Source organism: Phocoena sinus, chromosome 7 (genome assembly GCF_008692025.1).
Source record: "Phocoena sinus isolate mPhoSin1 chromosome 7, mPhoSin1.pri, whole genome shotgun sequence".
Lineage (NCBI taxonomy): Eukaryota > Metazoa > Chordata > Mammalia > Artiodactyla > Phocoenidae > Phocoena > Phocoena sinus.
This window is the reverse complement of record NC_045769.1, coordinates 57,867,165-57,885,000: the sequence shown is the minus strand read 5'-3', so window position 1 is coordinate 57,885,000 and position 17,836 is coordinate 57,867,165. Positions and strand designations below refer to the sequence as shown.

Below are 17,836 nucleotides of genomic sequence, written 5' to 3'. Positions count from 1 at the left end.
AAATACTACTCAGCAATAAAAAGTAATTACTGTTACACTTAACATCTTGGATGTATCTCAAGAATATGCTGAGTTTAAAAAGCCAACTTCAAAAGGTTACATACTATGTGATCCCATTTTATAACATTCTTGAAATAAAATTATAGAGATGGAAAACAGATGGGGTGGAAGGGGTTAGGAATGGGGCATGTGGAAGAGGGTTGGTATGACTGCAAAGGGGTAGCAAAAAGGAACTCTGTGAACAATTCTGGATCTAAATTGTGGGGTACTTACATGAAGCCACACATATGATAAAACTGCATAGAAATATAAAACACATACACACAAATGAGTGTATGGAAAACTAGTGAAATCTGAATATGCTCAATGAATTGAACCAGTGCCTATTTCCTGTTGTGATATTTAATTGTAGTCATGCAAGATGTTACCACTGGGGAAGGCTAGGTGAAGGGTACACAGGACCTGCTTGTACATCTGTTTTCTCCAATTTCCTGTGAATCTATAATTATTTCAAGATTAAAAAGTATTTTTTAAAGGATGTGCCTACAATGAAGATATTACAAGAATATTTACTCATCAAATAGAAAAGCATAACATTCATAAAGCAAAACTAAAGGAAATATAGGGAAAAGTAGAAATACACTGTTATTAGGATACAGAAGACCTATATAACACAGTAAGGTAGTTTACAATGGTAATATTAAACTCTGAAAAAAAAATATATATATATATATCTTCAACTGTTCATGAAACACAGCAACTGATCAAATAGCATGCCACCAAAACAGGTCTCAATAAAACCAAAGAAGTAGAAATATTATTAAACAACATTCTCTGAAAGCAATATAATAAAACTAGAAATAGTAACTAAGCCAAAAAAACAAACATACAAACACACATTGCCACCTGGAAATAACTCTTAGATTATAAAAACTTAAAAAAAAACTTTTAAAAAATGTAATGAAGTTTTAAAAATAACCAAAGTAAATACATATCACTACCTATCAAGACCTGTGGGATAAAACTAAAGCAGTCAGAAAAATACCATGGCCTCAAATACATGTGTGGTGTATTGTGTTAAGAAATAAGAATGAAAATAAATACATTAAAGCATCCATTTTGAGTTACAAGAATAAAGTAAGCCTGCAGAAAAAAAAAAGAAGTAATAAAAAGAAGTAATTTTTTAAGCTGGTTCTTTGGAAGAAACAGCTAATAAAAACAATCAGAAAAGAATTACAAATATACAAAATAAGAAATAATAAGGAAGCAATAATCATAGCTACAAAGAAAATTTTAAAAATCAATGAGACAATGATTACTGCTATTACAACACTATGCAAATACACTTTAAAACTGTAGAATGGTTAACAAAACTAACCTTGGAAGAGAGAGAAAGCCTAAAAAATGAACTACTGTTGAATTTTAGAAGTTGTTAAGAGCTACCCTCTATAAAAAACACCAAGCCCAAAAGATTTCAAATGGAATACTACTAAACCTGTAAAGGACAGATAATGCTAGTACTATTTAAACTGTTCCAGAGCATTAAAAAAGAAAGGAAAGCTTCCTGATGTTCTTATAAAATGACTACAACTAAGAAAGTAGAAATTTTCCTAGAATTCAAGATTTCAACATTTGATTTCAATATTTAATATAATCTATCATTATCAAGAGATGTAAGATGAAAAATCACATGGCTATCTCCATAGATGATGAAACAGCATTTAACAAAATTCAACAATCTTTCTTGATTTAAAAAAAAAACTAAATAAAATATAAATAGCTAGAAGGTTCCTTAACATAAAATATATCTGTCTCAATCCAAAAGTCAGGATAATGCCCAATGGGAAACATTAGAAGCATTCCCAAGGAACAAGTTAAGGATGTTGACTATTTTCTCTGTAACTTAACATTGTCCTGAAAGTATTAGCCAATACAATTACCAAAGAGGAAAAAAAAATCTGAAAGGAGTCAAAATATCTGAAAGGAGGTGGTAAAATTATTGCTATTTACAAATAATATGATTGCATACTTAGAAACTCTCAGAGAATCAACTAAAAAACTTATTAGAAACAATCAGACAATTATTATAGTTGAATACAAAATTAGTATAGAAAATCGATAAGTTCATATATACTACCAGTTCTAAGACATACTAAATATCCTAACGCACATTCATGTAATCATTCCTGTTGCTCTTTTCTGAATGAAACTGATGCTATGTGAAATGTAAGTACAGCATGAATTTCTGTTAAATATTATCCAGTGACTTGCACTATAAAATTATAAAGGTGTTCTAACAGGAATAACTGGAGCCTCAATAAAACAGAATCATACTTTAGATTCAGTAAACATTTTAAATCCTTAATACTAAGTGTTTTTACTGTACTAAAGTTAAAAGTGCTAAAAGTTAAAATGTAGCAGAATACCTAAAACTCAATCAATATAATAAAACCTTCCTCACTTTTACTAAAGGATTAACATTCCATAAACCTCTGATGATTTTTCACCAACCTTCATATAAAAAGGAATTTTTACTTATTTCGTCCTTTCTGCCAAATTTAAGTGCTTTCTTTCCAACAACTATACAAGCCCAATCCAATTTATTGAAATGTTTTTAAGATGAGACTTAACAATATATAAAGCTAAAAATGAAAAGATTACAGGTCTCAATATTTATAACTATGTTGACAATTTTGTCAGTTTATTTAACCATCAAAGGCTTTAGGGAGAATTACCTTCATATTTAGACAAGTAACAATGATTTATTTTGGTATAAGGAACAAGCTTTATTTATTTATTTTTATTATTTGGGTGGAGGAGAGATATAACTCAATACTGTTTTCCCCCAATGATTTGAAATGCTATCTTTATCATATATAAAAACCATATATAATAAAAATTCCTTTTGGGATTTATTTCTGGATTCTTGTATCTCTTCCTTTGGTCTGTGTCTCTATTTAGACACTATCAAACTTTTAATTAATGAAGTTTTACAATGCATTTGATGCCTGGTAGACCTCTGCTTCTCATTCCACTCCTTTTTTAGACTTTTCAAGACTATTCCTATGTGCTTATTTTTCCATTAAAAATTATGGAATAAGTGTGCCAAGATTTTTAAAGTATTGTTAGTATTTTTATTGTGATCACACATTTTTATATTAATTTAGGGAGAACTAATCTCAGAATAGGATTTGTCTTCCCATCCAAGAATAGGATTTGTCTCTTAATTATGTCTCAGTACATAATTTTTTAAGTACAGAATTATATCAAGTGAATATCTATATTTTAATATGAATATTATAAAAGGGATGCTTGCAAAATGATTTTCTTACAAAAACTAAGAGTAAATATTCCACTTGAGTAAATATCAAGAGATGTTCAGATATCTTCTCCTTTAAGAGCCAACTATAGTTGATGGGAGATACTTTGTATTTATTAGAGTGCCATGAAACAAACTTTTAACTTTCCTGAAAAGGCTACAAATTATGTCTGTTAGCTGCCTAGCTGGATTGAGGAAATATATACCACAAACTGGTTGGGAGGAGGGGAAGTGGGAAGGAGGCATTCCCTGACAGTCCAGTGGTTAAGACTCTGCCTTCCAATGAAGGGGGCCCGGGTTCAATCCCTGGTTGGGAACTAAGATCCCACATGCTGCGTAGTGCAGAAAAAAAAAAAAAATTGTATAAAGTCAAAGCTCTAACCTCAAACAGCTTTCAATTCAAGTAGAAAAGCAAGAAAACAAAAAACAGGAGGAAGGAAACAGGAGACAAAACCACCTTCCTCAGTTCCTTTGCTTAAATTTTTTCCCCTCAAATCTCATTTTAAGAGGAAAACACACATACACACGGAAAGAAAATATGGCCAAACCCTCTGGGAAGGTTAACATTTTATGCTAATTGGTCTCTGAAATGACCTTATAGAGAATGGAATTTCTAGAAAGTTATTATTTGTAAGAATAAGGTATCCAGGAATAAAAGTTTGTAAGATTGCTTGCAGAGTCAGTTAAGGGTAGAGACAAAGTTTATGGTTGTTCCTTCTTAGAAAATGAGCCAACTCCCAAGGTAATGCCTATCTGCCAGCGTAATGCAGAAATACAAAAATTTAATGTAAACCAAACCTTCCCTCACTATGGAGCACAATCTTAATAATTCCTATGAAATCAGTTCACCATAATTTCAGTTTCAGTAACAGTTGAAAAGATCAGAGAGGTATAAATATATTATCAAATCTGAAAAGCAGAAAACAAATAGACTGGAATCTCACCAAGTTCCTCCCTATTATATCCTAAAAAGAAGACAAAATAAAATCTCAAATCTTCTCAGGTATTGATATTCTACCAAAAAAGATAATTTGGGAATAGTTATGATTAGGCAATATATGCTCAGTCCTGAATCCATGACCTCTCTGCCAGTAAAAGCATTTGGGAAACTGGGAATGCAGAGACAACAGTCGCTTTTTGTCATTATCAGGTAGATTTCCAAACTTTATAATTAATGTAGACAGTGATGAGTAAAGCAATACCTTTTCTTGCTCCTTCTGCCTCCATTTCTTTAAGCAAACCCTGGTCTAGACATCAAAACTTTGTTTCCAAAGAAAAAAAGTCCAGGGGTAAGCTTGAGCGAGAGCTCACATTACACACAAAAGGCAATGTCCTGTGGTAAGTCTTCTTTCTGTTCACCACGACATCCACTCTCATGTTGTTGTATTCTATTTCATGCTTTTCTGATTGTCATCAATCAGAAGGACAATTCTATTCTTTGTTGGATAACTGGTCTATGCTTCCAAAAGTGAACAACAGCTCACTGAAATAGAAACTGCAGCAGTTGAGAACCAGGTCACAGATGTGAATGAGACAAAGTGAGAAATGGCTCTGAAGCTTAACAAGCCAAGAAATACTAGATGCAGGTGATGCAGAACAGGCAGAAGGACACAGTAAGGATAACAAAGCTTCACACTCAAAAGAGTGGAAAGATCAAACTGAAGAAATAAAAAACATTTTTAAAGAAACTAAGTTTTTTTACTTTTTTTTTTTTTTTTTTGCGGTACACGGGCCTCTCACTGCTGTGGCCTCTCCCGTTGTGGAGCACAGGCTCCGGACGCGCAGGCTCAGTGGCCATGGCTCACGGGCCCAGCCACTCCGCGGCATGTGGGATCTTCCCGGACCAGGGCACAAACGCATGTCCCCTGCTTCGGCAGGCAGACTCTCAACCACTGCGCCACCAGGGAAGCCCCAGTTTTTTATACTTTTAAAAACAATTAGTATACGATTTATGTGCAAAAAAAACAAACAAAAAAAATCTTCTGAGTCACAATAGCCAATCACAATCTGTGCTTAGGCATTAGAATTAGCACAGAGAGTTCCCTGTCAGGTATTCTTTTACAACTAGATTAAAATCTTCTATAATCAGAAAATCAATTTTGATATGGAAATGGATGTCAAATGGAGTTTTTTTAAGTATTTAAAGACATTTAAATCAACTAAACATCTCACACTTATTCCCTTTCTAAATTTTTCTCCCTTCTTTTCATAAAAAATAGAAGGTTAACAAGGGAAAGGGGCTCTGCATTATGAAATCTGAGACTACACCTGGGATAAGAAGCATTCCAAAAGATTTCAAAAGAGAAGAAACATTTTTTAAATGGCAGAGACAATTATTTTGTAATATGCATGTACTTGATTTTTGGCTCTTTACCTACATATAAAGTTAAAATTGTATCAGCACCAGGAGTTCCTAAAGACTAAACCAAAAATGTTTACTATAGTAGTCCCAATGAAAAAGATCCTACCCCACCCACCAATGTCAAACCAAAAAACCTAAGCATCACCCTGATTCCTCCTTTTCCCTTACCTTCCATTTCCTCCCATCAAGTTGTCTCAGTTTTACTTCCAACATATTTCCAAATCATCTGTTCATCTCTTCTGCCACTGGGCAGTCCAATCCGTCTTCATTTTTTATTAAACTTCTACAACAGCCTCCTAGCTGATCTCCCGGTTTCTATTCTTGTCCTCCTCTTACTCCATCTCCATAAAACATCACACATGATCTTCTTAGATCTCATCATGCCATTCTTCTACTAAAACCTTTACACTCTTTCCATTTCACCCAAAATAAAATTCAGACTCCTCTCTGTGACCCTCCATGACCTAGATTGTGCAAGCTCACCTTGCATCACTCTTCCTCTCCATCACACTCCAGATATACCTATGTTTTTGACCCTCGCATAAGTCACGCTCTCTCCTAATTCACAGACTTTGCATTTTCCGTTCTTTCTTCTTGGAATTTTTTTTTTTTAATTTGAAGAACACACTGATGGAAAAAATTCTAACAATACCAAAAATAAGCATGTGGAAAGAAACGACTACTTAAAATTCCAACACCTGAGAAAATTACCATTATTATTTTGAGGATAATCCTTTCCTGTATCTCTCTATGGATATATGTGCTATTACACACTGTATATATAAATACTCTTCCATATATTCCAACTCTTTCCATACTGGTTCTTTCTCATACTTTAGTTCTCAATTCAAATACCTCCTCAAAAGAGGCCTTCCAGGACCATCCTAAAGCATCCTATTCTTCTCTATCACATCACCTGTTTATTTTCTTCATTGCACTTATCTCTCTCTAAATTAACTATGTTTGTTTACTTGTCTCGTTTTTTGTCTGTCCAATCCCAACTGAATGTAAGCTCCCTACTTTCTCAATCACAACAGGCTAGCCCAAAACCTAACACATTGCAGGTGCCAAATATTTACTGAATGAACAGATGATGGCTTTGACTAATATTTATAAGCTGCCAAATCCTAAATTTATATCTTCCATTCAAATTTCTCTCCTGAGCTTCATAGTCATACTTAACCATCCCACTTGACAGCTCTATCTGGATAGACCATAGGTATTTTGGTCTCAGTGGGTCAACTACCTGCTCCTCCTCATGTTGTTCCCTATTTAGATGAATGATGCTACCATCAACCAAATTTCCCAAGCCATGAAGTTGAATTTTATCCTTGATGCAATTCTTCCCCTTCACCCCACATTTAACCAATCACCAAGAGCCTCTCCATATTACCTCAATTCTACCTCTTAAATCTCTTCAACCCATCCACTTCATGCAGCCCATCTGTTTCTCTTCAATGCTGCTACCACCACTCAAGTGCAAATCACCATCAATCGTTTCTCCCCTAGACAACTACAATAACCTTCTAACTTGCTGCTCCGGATCCATTCTTACTCCCCTCTAATTTACTCTCCATGCTGTAGCCTCAGTGGTATCTTCAAGATAACGATATGATCATGTCATACTCCTTAAAAATCTTCAGTGGCTTCCCACTATTCTTAGATTAAAACCTAACATCCTTATCATGGACTATAAGGCCCACAAGAAATATCCTTCATCTAACTATCCAGACTTTTCTCCATAATCCAGGCTTTGGCCTTCTTTCAATTCTTTAAACCTACCATGCTCTATCCTCCTTCAGAGTCTTCAAATATGCTCTTCCTTCTGCCTAAAACACTACCTACCATGTCACACCACCCTTGCTACACGTAACTCATCCTTCAGGTCTCAAACTCAAAAATCACTTCCTCAGGAAGAATGTGGTAGGCAGAATTCTAAAGATATCCCCCTCTCTCTCCCCAAGATTTCCATTCTCTGGTTATATTATCAAACAGTAATCTAGGTACTACTATGAAGGGACTTTGCAGATATAATTACTACTCAGTTGATTTTAAGATAGGCAGATTAACCTAGATTATCCTGGTGGGTCTAATACCATCAGTTAAGCCCTTAAAAACAGAGGTTTCTCTCAGCCAAGGGCAAAATAGGAAATCAGAGAGATACAGCAGAAGTCAGCCAACACCCTGTTTGAGCCTGGAAGCAGATTCTCTGCCCCCAGAGACCCCAGGCCAGCTAATAACTATGATTTAAGCCTGCAAGACCCTAAGCAAAAAACCCAGTCAAACTACCTGGACTTCTGACCTACACACCTGTGATATAATAAATGGGTGTTAAGTCACTAAATTTGTGGCAACAGTAGTAAAGAATACAAAGGCCCTTCCCTGACTCCCATGTCCACTCCAGACTGTGTTAAGGACCCATTATAATATTCATTATACTTATTACTTAATTTAATGTATGCAGTCTAAGATCTACAGTCAAAGGTTCTGTATTTTTGTGTACCATACACCATTATAATCCAACATGCACACAATTGGTACCTATAAATGTTTGTTGATTGAATGAACAAATTTTTCATTAAACTTTCTCTCAAAATTCGCAATCATTCTCATCTCAATTCACACCTCCCGTAAAGTGCTGTATTACAAAATATTTCTGTAGTAAGGGTCAATTGCTTTATAGCAGTTACTAAAAAGAGGGGAAGGGTGGGATGAATGGAATACATTCAACATGGGGCAGATGTTCTTTTTGTTTTACAAGTCCTTCCTCACTTGCCACTACCCACAATCTGAAATGCCTACTCCATGCCCAGTACTCCTAGGGAGCATGAACATGTGTTAGAGAATCACAAAAGATTACCGTACAGAGCCATTATTACTAATGTCACTGGGTCATATTCTTCAAGTATGTTGGATTATAAATAAAGGTTTAAAACAATTGTTCTACTTTTTAAAGAAACAGTTTTCAAACTGCAAAAAAATGCAAATTTATTCACTCTGCAACATTATTATTTCATAATAAAAAGAAACTGACTATATTAAAACTATCTAGTCAGGAAGAGGAAAAGTCAACAAAAAGAACATTTTACTTACATTAATGGGAAAGCAAAAAATGGGAGTGTCATGACAAGTCTTGCTGTAAATTCATCGGGAAGGTACCATAAGTATACAATTAAACATGTAAACAGATAGAGAATTGAAGAGTAGAGAATTAATCTTCCAACCCATAATTTTTGTAATCTCTGATTTTTTTCCCTAAATTCTTCCAATGCTTGAATTTCCTGTGAAGAGATAGTTATTATGTATTATTAAATCAAATTCATAAAGAAATTAAAATGGTAAAAAAATTTTTACATGATAGAGAGGTTATAAAGAACTCTTAAAAATTCAATGAAACATAATACCTTAATATTTTAAACAGAACATAATATGAAAAAGAAAATTAAAAATGAAGTCAAAACATATGAAAAATGTCTATTATGATTTGACAAATCTTTTTTAAATTAAAAATTAAGATATTTAAAAATAATGTTTGATAACCTATCAAATTAGCAAAGATCAGAGGTATAAAATTGGCATCAATAGTCTTTGTTAAATCAAACAAGTAATAATTCTCCCTGTATAAGGCCTAAAAGAAAAACTGACTATAAAAAGAATAAAAATTGAAACAGTGACCCATACTAGATTCTTTCAATCCATTCATCACTCTCAATATTCTCAAAGAATAACCATTTTTTTATGATAGAAAGTATAAAAAGCTGTGAAGTTTGCAAACTGATACAAATAGTTGCAGACTATTTTATAATCTACTTTGTCCTATCTGTAACATTGATTTACACCGTGCTGTAGATCAAATTTCATTCTAACATTCACTATTACCTGACACAGACTTCTTAGGTCACTGATAGACTTTGGATTTTAACATTGAAGTTCTCAGGCTTACTCTATATCACCTCTAAATTCCCATACCAGATCTAGTCTCCAAAGTAATATGTACTAAAATAATATTTATGTAACACCTAAAATGAATTAAAACACCCCAGAGCCAAAGAACATACCTTATCTATATTTTCCAGAACCTCTACAGTTGAAGGTTTTGTCTGTTATAGAAACAGAAATAAGAGACAGCATTAAAACCTGTTATCGCTAACTTAGAAACACTTTGACTTATATAATCATACAAGAACATTTTAATCCAAAATTAAGTTTTTTCAATGTTATTAAGCAATATGTATTTCTGTCTTTTTACAAATGAGATTTAGACTTAAATAAAAATTATAACTATAAACAAAATTACACAAGGCTAAAGAAATAAGATGTACCTACTTAACTTAAATTTTTAGTTCTAGAAGTACTTTCAACTCTGATAGCTCAATTTTTACCATCCTTAACCAACCCCAGTAAAACATACTTTTACTGAGAGAAAATTTGTTTAAATTTTCCTCCAAGAAAAATTTTCTTAGATGATTATTCAAAAGAATTCTATTAAGCTATTATAAATTATTAATTCTATAATAATTCTATTAAACTATTATAATTATAAATTCTATTTAAAAATTCAAGACTAAATATGGTCTGATTTACTATTGCTAAAAGTTCACATAGGACTCTGGAGGTCAAAAATCAATAGGCTACCTTCATTCTGAATTCCTAAAGTACTTTTCTGAATATCAGATTTTTAAAGGGCATCTAAGAATACTTCACTATTGCAGGGCTTGTTTGTCAAAGATATTTTTTATATCACCTAGAATAAAAACCAGCCAAAATGCCTCATACAACATTTGAAAAAAGTAATTACCAATTATATACTCAACCATCTAAGAGGGTAATGATTATCAATGCATTGTAGGGCCAACAGGTGTTGTTAATATTAGGTTGAACCATATGCAATTGCTGTTTATGTAGTCAAAACTGGCAGTTTCATATGGTTCAACCTAACAAGAAAGACAAAGGAAGAATAGATAAATTTGATTCTCAGGCAGAACTTTAATAAGTTTTAAAGGTGGGTCGAGGGTGTCAATGTAATGCCAATCCAAAACAAAGCATCTCCAGTAATAGGTCAAGAACTAAATTGTGTACCAAGTATTGCTAGACTCTATTGTTATGGTAAAAAGGAGTCAAAAAATAAGCAAAGTAGTTGTCCTAGACTACATTACCTCCTCTTATATTAGAGAAGAGCATTGACCAGAATATTTTATATTTTACAGCTCTAAATTTGAGATACTTCCTCTAAAGACTTAGCCAATAAAATCAAACTATATTTTTAATTTTGTTTAACCTATTAATTCCTAAAAGTATACCTAGTGTAACTTTAGTAAATATTTGTGACAAGCTTTAAGCAAAAAGATACAGCCTATAAAAACATAAATATTGTATAGAATACTTAGTTTCAACTATCTTTCAAGTAAGATTGAAATTTAGGCAGTATGAAAACAAGAAAAGATAACCATTTGTACACAAATGTATAAACAGAGAAATAAAAATAATTCATAGGTCAACGTGAAATAATTCTGTTAAACAGAGACATCAGACACCTATATAGCAAGTAGAATCATTAAAGTCCAAATAAAAAAATAATTCATAAGAGAAGAAAAAAATTAAATAGAGTTAGGGATAATATTAAACTACTACTCAAGTCTACACCACAAAGGAGACCCTTACAAATAGCTTTATGTGACACTTTTATATTAGACTAAGAACTGGCTGTAAAGAAAAGTAACTTACCCTCCATCGAGAAAATAATCCACCCATTTTTTTATTTGTAGAAACTGGGCACAATGATAAATATCAGTTGTCCAAAGGAATTCACAGCTAGAAATAAAGCAATTATTTTTAAAATTTAAGTTAAATATACAGGATATTCACTATAAAATTTAGATGTTGCGATACTACCCAAAAATACTATAAAATATTAATTTATTTGGACTCCACTTATGTGGAATTTTAATTCAAACAGTCTTGCAGACAGCCCACCTTTTAAAAATTCCTTTCTTCCAAGCCAAAACATATTTAAAAGTGAAAATAAAGCTGGAAAGACTTTTTAAGTAGCAAGGCATTTTAAAAGTGTATATTCATACCACTTTGCAATTTTCTGTTCCTTAAAGTAGGTCCCCTATATTGTTCTTCTAAGAAAAATTCTGCTGTAGTACATTTCTATCATTCAGCTGTCTCCCAACTAAACTAGTTATTTGGAATTAGGGGTGCTCTACAATGTTTAGAATAATATCACCTTACAATAATAGAAAGCCAACAGGATTTTGAGTAAGAAAATAAGGGTTATAAGGTTACCTGTGACAGTGAGCATATCATTTAATGTTTCTGAGCCATAATTTTCTTTTCTGTATATTAAAGTTAATAATACTACCACTTTTCACAGGATAGCCTTTATTATTACCATTTTACAGACAAGAAAATTAAGTGGAAAGAAGTTTAGTGATTCACCCAATAGCTCAGAAGAAACATTACCCAAAGCCACTCTATCTTCAGACTTCTGGTCTCTTCACTACTGTTCAACACCCAAATAAACATTTCTTTCTGAAATTGTGTCTAAGTCCCTCAAGTTAAACTGTCATGTCAGCTAGTTGTATCTCATATCCCCTTCTTTTAGTTGTTTTTCTATGACTCTTAAATGTATTAAATATTACCATACATATAAAAATGTATCAGCAATATTATATCCTAAATCAATTTACCAGTCAAGTTATATAATTTTTAATTCTTTTAAACTGAAATAGTGAAAGTATATTTTCAAACTTACATAGTTTTACCAGGTTACAGTTATATACTACCAATGTATAAAACTGCTTTATTTCCACCTAAAAAAAGTTAGGCCATTCTTACATTTTTTTAAACTCATAAATGTAATCACAAAATAATGCCAGTACAAAGTAAGTACATTCACTCTGCAATACTATTTTTAGGTTGAAATTAGCATCAGGCATGACTATCTTGAACTTTCTTGGTTAGAGAAGTAACAAAAAGTCTAATTATGAAACACACAAAGTGATTTTTACCAACAGAAATACCTATAATCTGTACTGAAAACTTCTGAAGTTTATAAATGTAATCAATGTTATAAGCCACATTTAAGTTGCAATCTAAATATTATTAATCCTTCAATAGTAAATCAGTATTCAAATTTCTAAAGTGTGGTTGTAGGAAATCCAGGAACTTTAATGAATAAAAGTATAAATTTCTGAGTTAAGACATTAAATAGATCTTAAAACCTTAAGATGCTAAAAATCACCAAGAAAGGTGGCTGGGAAGGGAAGATTCAGATGAACCACTTAACTTGTATATTTTCTTTTTTTTTTTTTTTTCCTGTATGCGGGCCTCTCACTGTTGTGGCCTCTCCCATTGCGGAGCACAGGTTCTGGACGCGCAGACTCAGCGGCCATGGCCCACGGGCCCAGCCGCTCCGCAGCATGTGGGATCTTCCCGGACCGGGGCACGAACCCGTGTCCCCTGCATTGGCAGGTGGACTCTCAACCACTGCGCCACCAGGGAAGCCCTGTATATTCTCAAAGTATACATTATCCCATGTATACGATGAATGCATGTGCTATACACCACTATGTATGGTGTATAGCACAGTGTTTTGTACACAACTGACCTACACATTTTGGTTTGAAACAGTTTATAGCTCACAAATCAGAATTTTTAATATTTGAAAGTAATGACAACAATAATATCATTTAAACACTTGGTAAGGACTTAATCTTCTAGCAGGCCCTAAAACAAATGCTTTTCATGAATTTTATCATTTAGATACTACCATCACTCTATTTTACAAATGGCAAAACTGAGTCTACAGAAGTGAAGTAATTTGCTAAGTTCCCAAAGACAGTAAGTAACAGAGCCAGACCCAGTATTTTAGTTTTGATTTTTTAAAAAGCAACAAGTTAGCGGTAGTGGCTTAAGAGATAAAACTACTATGTATAAAACAAATAAGTTAGAAGGATATATTGTACAGCACAGGGAATATAGCCAACATTTATAACTATAAATGGAGTATAATCTTTAAAAATTGTAAATCACTATGTTATACACCTGAAACTTATATGATATTGTAAATCAATTATAGCTCAATAAAAAAGGCAAAAAAAAGCAACAAGTTACTTCTAATAACTCAAAATCAGAAATTAAGTCTTTCTGTAGATTAGATTGGAATATTTATATATAAAACATATAAAAGCACCTCAGACATTCTCAAATAGCTGGTAAACAGAGCTACTGAAGTGGAAAGTTATAAACAGAAGACACAGGGTTAGTACAGTTTATCATGTAGCCCAATTCCTTCATTTGCTTAAATCTGAATGCTTAAATCTGCATGGAAGAGAAGCTAAATGACATGCCAAAATCATGCAGGTCCAGCTAGGGGCAGAACTGGTGCTAGAAGTCTCCAAGTACTGCCTCTACTTGTTTACTGCACGTCACTTTTAAAATTCATGTAATATGAAATGTATGCATAATATTACAATTAATACCAACTTTGACATCAATTATTTGCTTGGAGAATTGTTTTGATGTTAATGAAACAAATTACATAAGATCCCTGAAGCAGAGAACTGTGCTTCTAAATTTGTCCTCTAGAACAACACACTATGGTAATAGTCATTAAATGCCATATTCATCCTTTCAGGTTCATAATCAAAAAGCCAATCAACCCTCATTGTCCCAACTTTTTTTCTATCAAATTCTGGTATTTGTTAGGGAAGCCTGATTTACTATAATACACATGTATAAGTAGTACTTTCCAACAGATACGAAAGCATAACAAAATTAAATAAATCAACTATTTCTCTACAACTTTAATTTCATACCTCTTCTACTTCCAAACACTTTTTCCCTCCTTGCCACCTGAACATCTTAACTCCAATTCCTGTGGCCCATTACTACGAAACCTTGGGCAAATAAATAAATTAACCTCTCAGTTACTCATTATCTTCATCTGCAAAAGAGCGATAGTTAAGAACCCTCTCAAATGTTGAAAAGCTTAAACAACATAATGTATTCTAAAGTACTTACAACAGTGCCTGACACATACTAATTTCTCGATACAAATGGTTGTTTTTACTGCTGTGGTTGCTGCCCTTTTCTAGTCCATCTCTGCTTCCTTTCAACACATGGAAAATACATGGGAATCAAATAACTAGCATTTCTTTCTGAAGCATAAATCAATTTGCTTGCTCTTGAGTGGACAGATGGTTCAATCTCAAGTGGCCTGTTCCAAGAAATCTTCCGTGAACGTGTATAAAGAGTCTCTTTCCACTCTGCTATCACTATGGGACCTGACATGACCTTAAGAGCTGGGTGCATCTAATGTGTTTTTCACTAAATAATAACACCCACCATATTATTTGAATGTTTTCTATTAACTGCTATTCACACTCAGGTTTAGGTGTCAGAATTTGAAATCTTGGGATGTGTTATTCTTAAATTTTGAGCCTACTTCAAGTCATATTGAAATAATGGAATGAAAAAGGTCTTGATTCAAAATATGACTCAACCACATACTAGCTACGTGATCTTGTATAAACTAAACTCTCTAAGCCTCAGTTCAGCATTTGTAAAGCGGTGAAAATATCTACATCTACGCTTCACAGAATTGCTGCATGAGTTAAATGAAATTATATATCACTTGGTAATGAAATAATAAGTGTATAATAAATTATAGACATTATTACTACTATTACCAGAAAGCACATGTAGTACAGCAATACTTCTCATATGGAACACATTTCTTTCTAACTTCTTATAAAGAAACTGTTTCATAATTTTAAAATTGGAAAATAAAGTTAGTTTGTATTTTAACTGAAATTGTATTGCTCTCATTTTCTCCAGTATAAAAAATAAAACAAAATACTCTGAAGACTCTTACATTAAAATAAACTTTAACAGCAAAGGAAGTTTAGTTTTATGTTTATCAAGTTCCAAACTTAAGTAGAAACTATTGTCACCATCAACAGTACCTCTATAACACACTGGACAATTCAATTTGAGATTAAAGGTGTTTGTTCTATAACTCTAACTTTCAAATATCCTAACAGAAAAGACAATTCTGAAATATCCCAAACTACCACATTTATTGCTCAAAAATAAAATTACTGAAAAGAAGTACATCTCTAAAAGCACTTTTATTATACAACGACTAAGTTCTGGTCTTCATGGTAAGTCAATGCTCATTCTGAACTAAATACTACCAAAAAATGACTATTTGATTGTAAAGATTTCTCCTATAAATCATACCTGTTGTAAGCCATATAATTTCTTCCCTTTTTTATTCTTTCAAGTTAATAATATGTAAACACTAAGGTTTTTAACAGCAGTGGGTTGATGCCAGTAGATGACGGAGAAACTTGAAATTCTAATTTTAAATGTTTAAAAAAATGTGTTGAAAATCAACTTAGTCCTCCTAAAATGAAACTACGGGGGCTGTTGAAGACAAGAGATTAGCATTCCCTGCCAGTTTGAACATATGCCTAAACCAAGTTTACTCACATCCACACAAACTGCTGTTGAATTTTGTGTGGTGACAATTTTGTCAATGGTGACACCCAAGCCACTGAGAAAGGAGAAGAAAGTCGACACTAGGCACCACAAACCAGAAGCCTACTGGGAAAAGCGGAACATGGAAAATTCAGTGAGTCACAAATTTTACTTAGTAGAGTGAGGGCACCATCAGCAAAACTGCGTGCACCAATCCCAACTCTCTCTCAATTCCCTTACACTGTATTCAAGAATTAAAACTATGATGTAGTTTAGATTTGCTCTTCTCCTTCTGCCATGCCTATGACACCCACGCAATCTGGCCCTTCCCTCCACCCCACCATTGCTCAAAAAAGGACTACAGCCGAAGAGAGGCTTCTCTAAGCAGCATACAATCCACGCCCACACGCCTGGGCCGAGCAGCGTGACACTGACAGTTTTCGGTCCCTCCTGATCTCACCAACTCGTGGCGCCTCCGCACAACTCAGCAAAAGACGACAAGGGTAGAACCCACTCAAAGCGATGGCTTAGTGTAGGACTTTCTGACCCTTCGACCGAACAGGGAGGTGGGCCAAAGAGACGATGCTCAGCTCAACCCAGTCACTGCCCCCCTTCCCCGCCCCGAATCTCCGAGAAAAGGCTGGGGAACCAACTCCCCTCGGGAAACAGAAAGGGGTCTCCAGCACTCCAGAGCCACCCCTGCCACTGTGCTGGGAAACCAAGGGGATCAGGGGGCGAGACAGGATCAGCACGCAGCCGGGCAGGAGCTCAACTAGCCGCCGCCGCAGAGCTCGTAGGCCACTCGGCATGGGGCGGAGGCGCCCGGGAGAGGCAAGCGGGGGAACCCGAAGCGTATTTCCCAGGGAAAAGCTCAGCGCATCTCCCCTCTGCCGAACCCTTCCAACGGCCCTCATTTTGACCCCTCTACCTTCAAGTAGAAGCGGGCAAAGCCCGGCGCTGGCGCCCAGCTCTGCCAGCTTCGGCCGCCACAGCGCAGCCCGCCTCCGGAGCAGGCAGCAGCCGCCACTGACAGAGCGATGGGCTCAGCCAACTTCCCATCAAACCCCGCGCTCCCGCCGCCGGCCAATCGGCGCCGCAGCCGGCGCGCGGCGCTCCCGCGTCACGTAACCGTGACAGGGGCGGGCAGCTGAGGGGCGAGGCCGGCGGTTGGCCCGAGGACTTCTGTCCCTGTGGCTTCCGCGGCAAAATAGGGTGCTCGTCTTCGCGTCTCACAGGTGGACTCTCATTTATTATGACTCTTTAACAGTACAGTTACTTTTTACTCCTCCTCTGCCTCCTTCTTTTCTTTTAGAGCCCGTTCTGCCAAGTCTTACAGGCGAAAGAAAACCCCGAAATTGGTCCTGATGGTCCTAGACCGCCGCGGGAGAGAAGAGTGCGCTTGGGTGGAGATGGATGCACCTGGAAAGGAGTCCGCCCTGAAGAGTGCCCGACCAGCTGCCAATCAGCCGGCAGCAGAGCAAGTTAATGCTACACCGCTTAGAAGAGACGGGTTCCCAAACAAGCCAGTAGAGAAATTCAGCCTAGATTCCAGGAGTGCTTGAGGCTTTTATGACTCTTGGACGCCAAAAAGGGTCATTTGATATCTGGGCGCTTACCATTGTGTAGTAAACGTCGAATGTCCAAGGATGTTGATTTCAAACTTGTGG

General features: G+C 35.0%; 1 protein-coding gene across 3 annotated transcripts in view; it reads right to left on the bottom strand.

Annotated features, from left to right (window-relative positions):
- LNPK (lunapark, ER junction formation factor) overlaps positions 1 to 17,233 on the bottom strand; it is an 86,241-nt gene extending 69,008 nt beyond the window's left edge. For all 3 annotated transcript variants that reach the window (XM_032638303.1, XM_032638302.1, XM_032638304.1), the window contains exons 1-4: positions 17,098 to 17,233; positions 11,406 to 11,492; positions 9,740 to 9,781; positions 8,775 to 8,962 (exon numbers count right to left, since the gene is read on the bottom strand). In XM_032638303.1, the coding sequence (XP_032494194.1) occupies positions 8,775 to 8,962; positions 9,740 to 9,781; positions 11,406 to 11,432 (257 nt within the window). In that variant the 5' untranslated portion in view covers positions 11,433 to 11,492; positions 17,098 to 17,233. The remainder of the gene's footprint in view (positions 1 to 8,774; positions 8,963 to 9,739; positions 9,782 to 11,405; positions 11,493 to 17,097) is intronic.
- Positions 17,234 to 17,836: the final 603 nt, after the last annotated feature.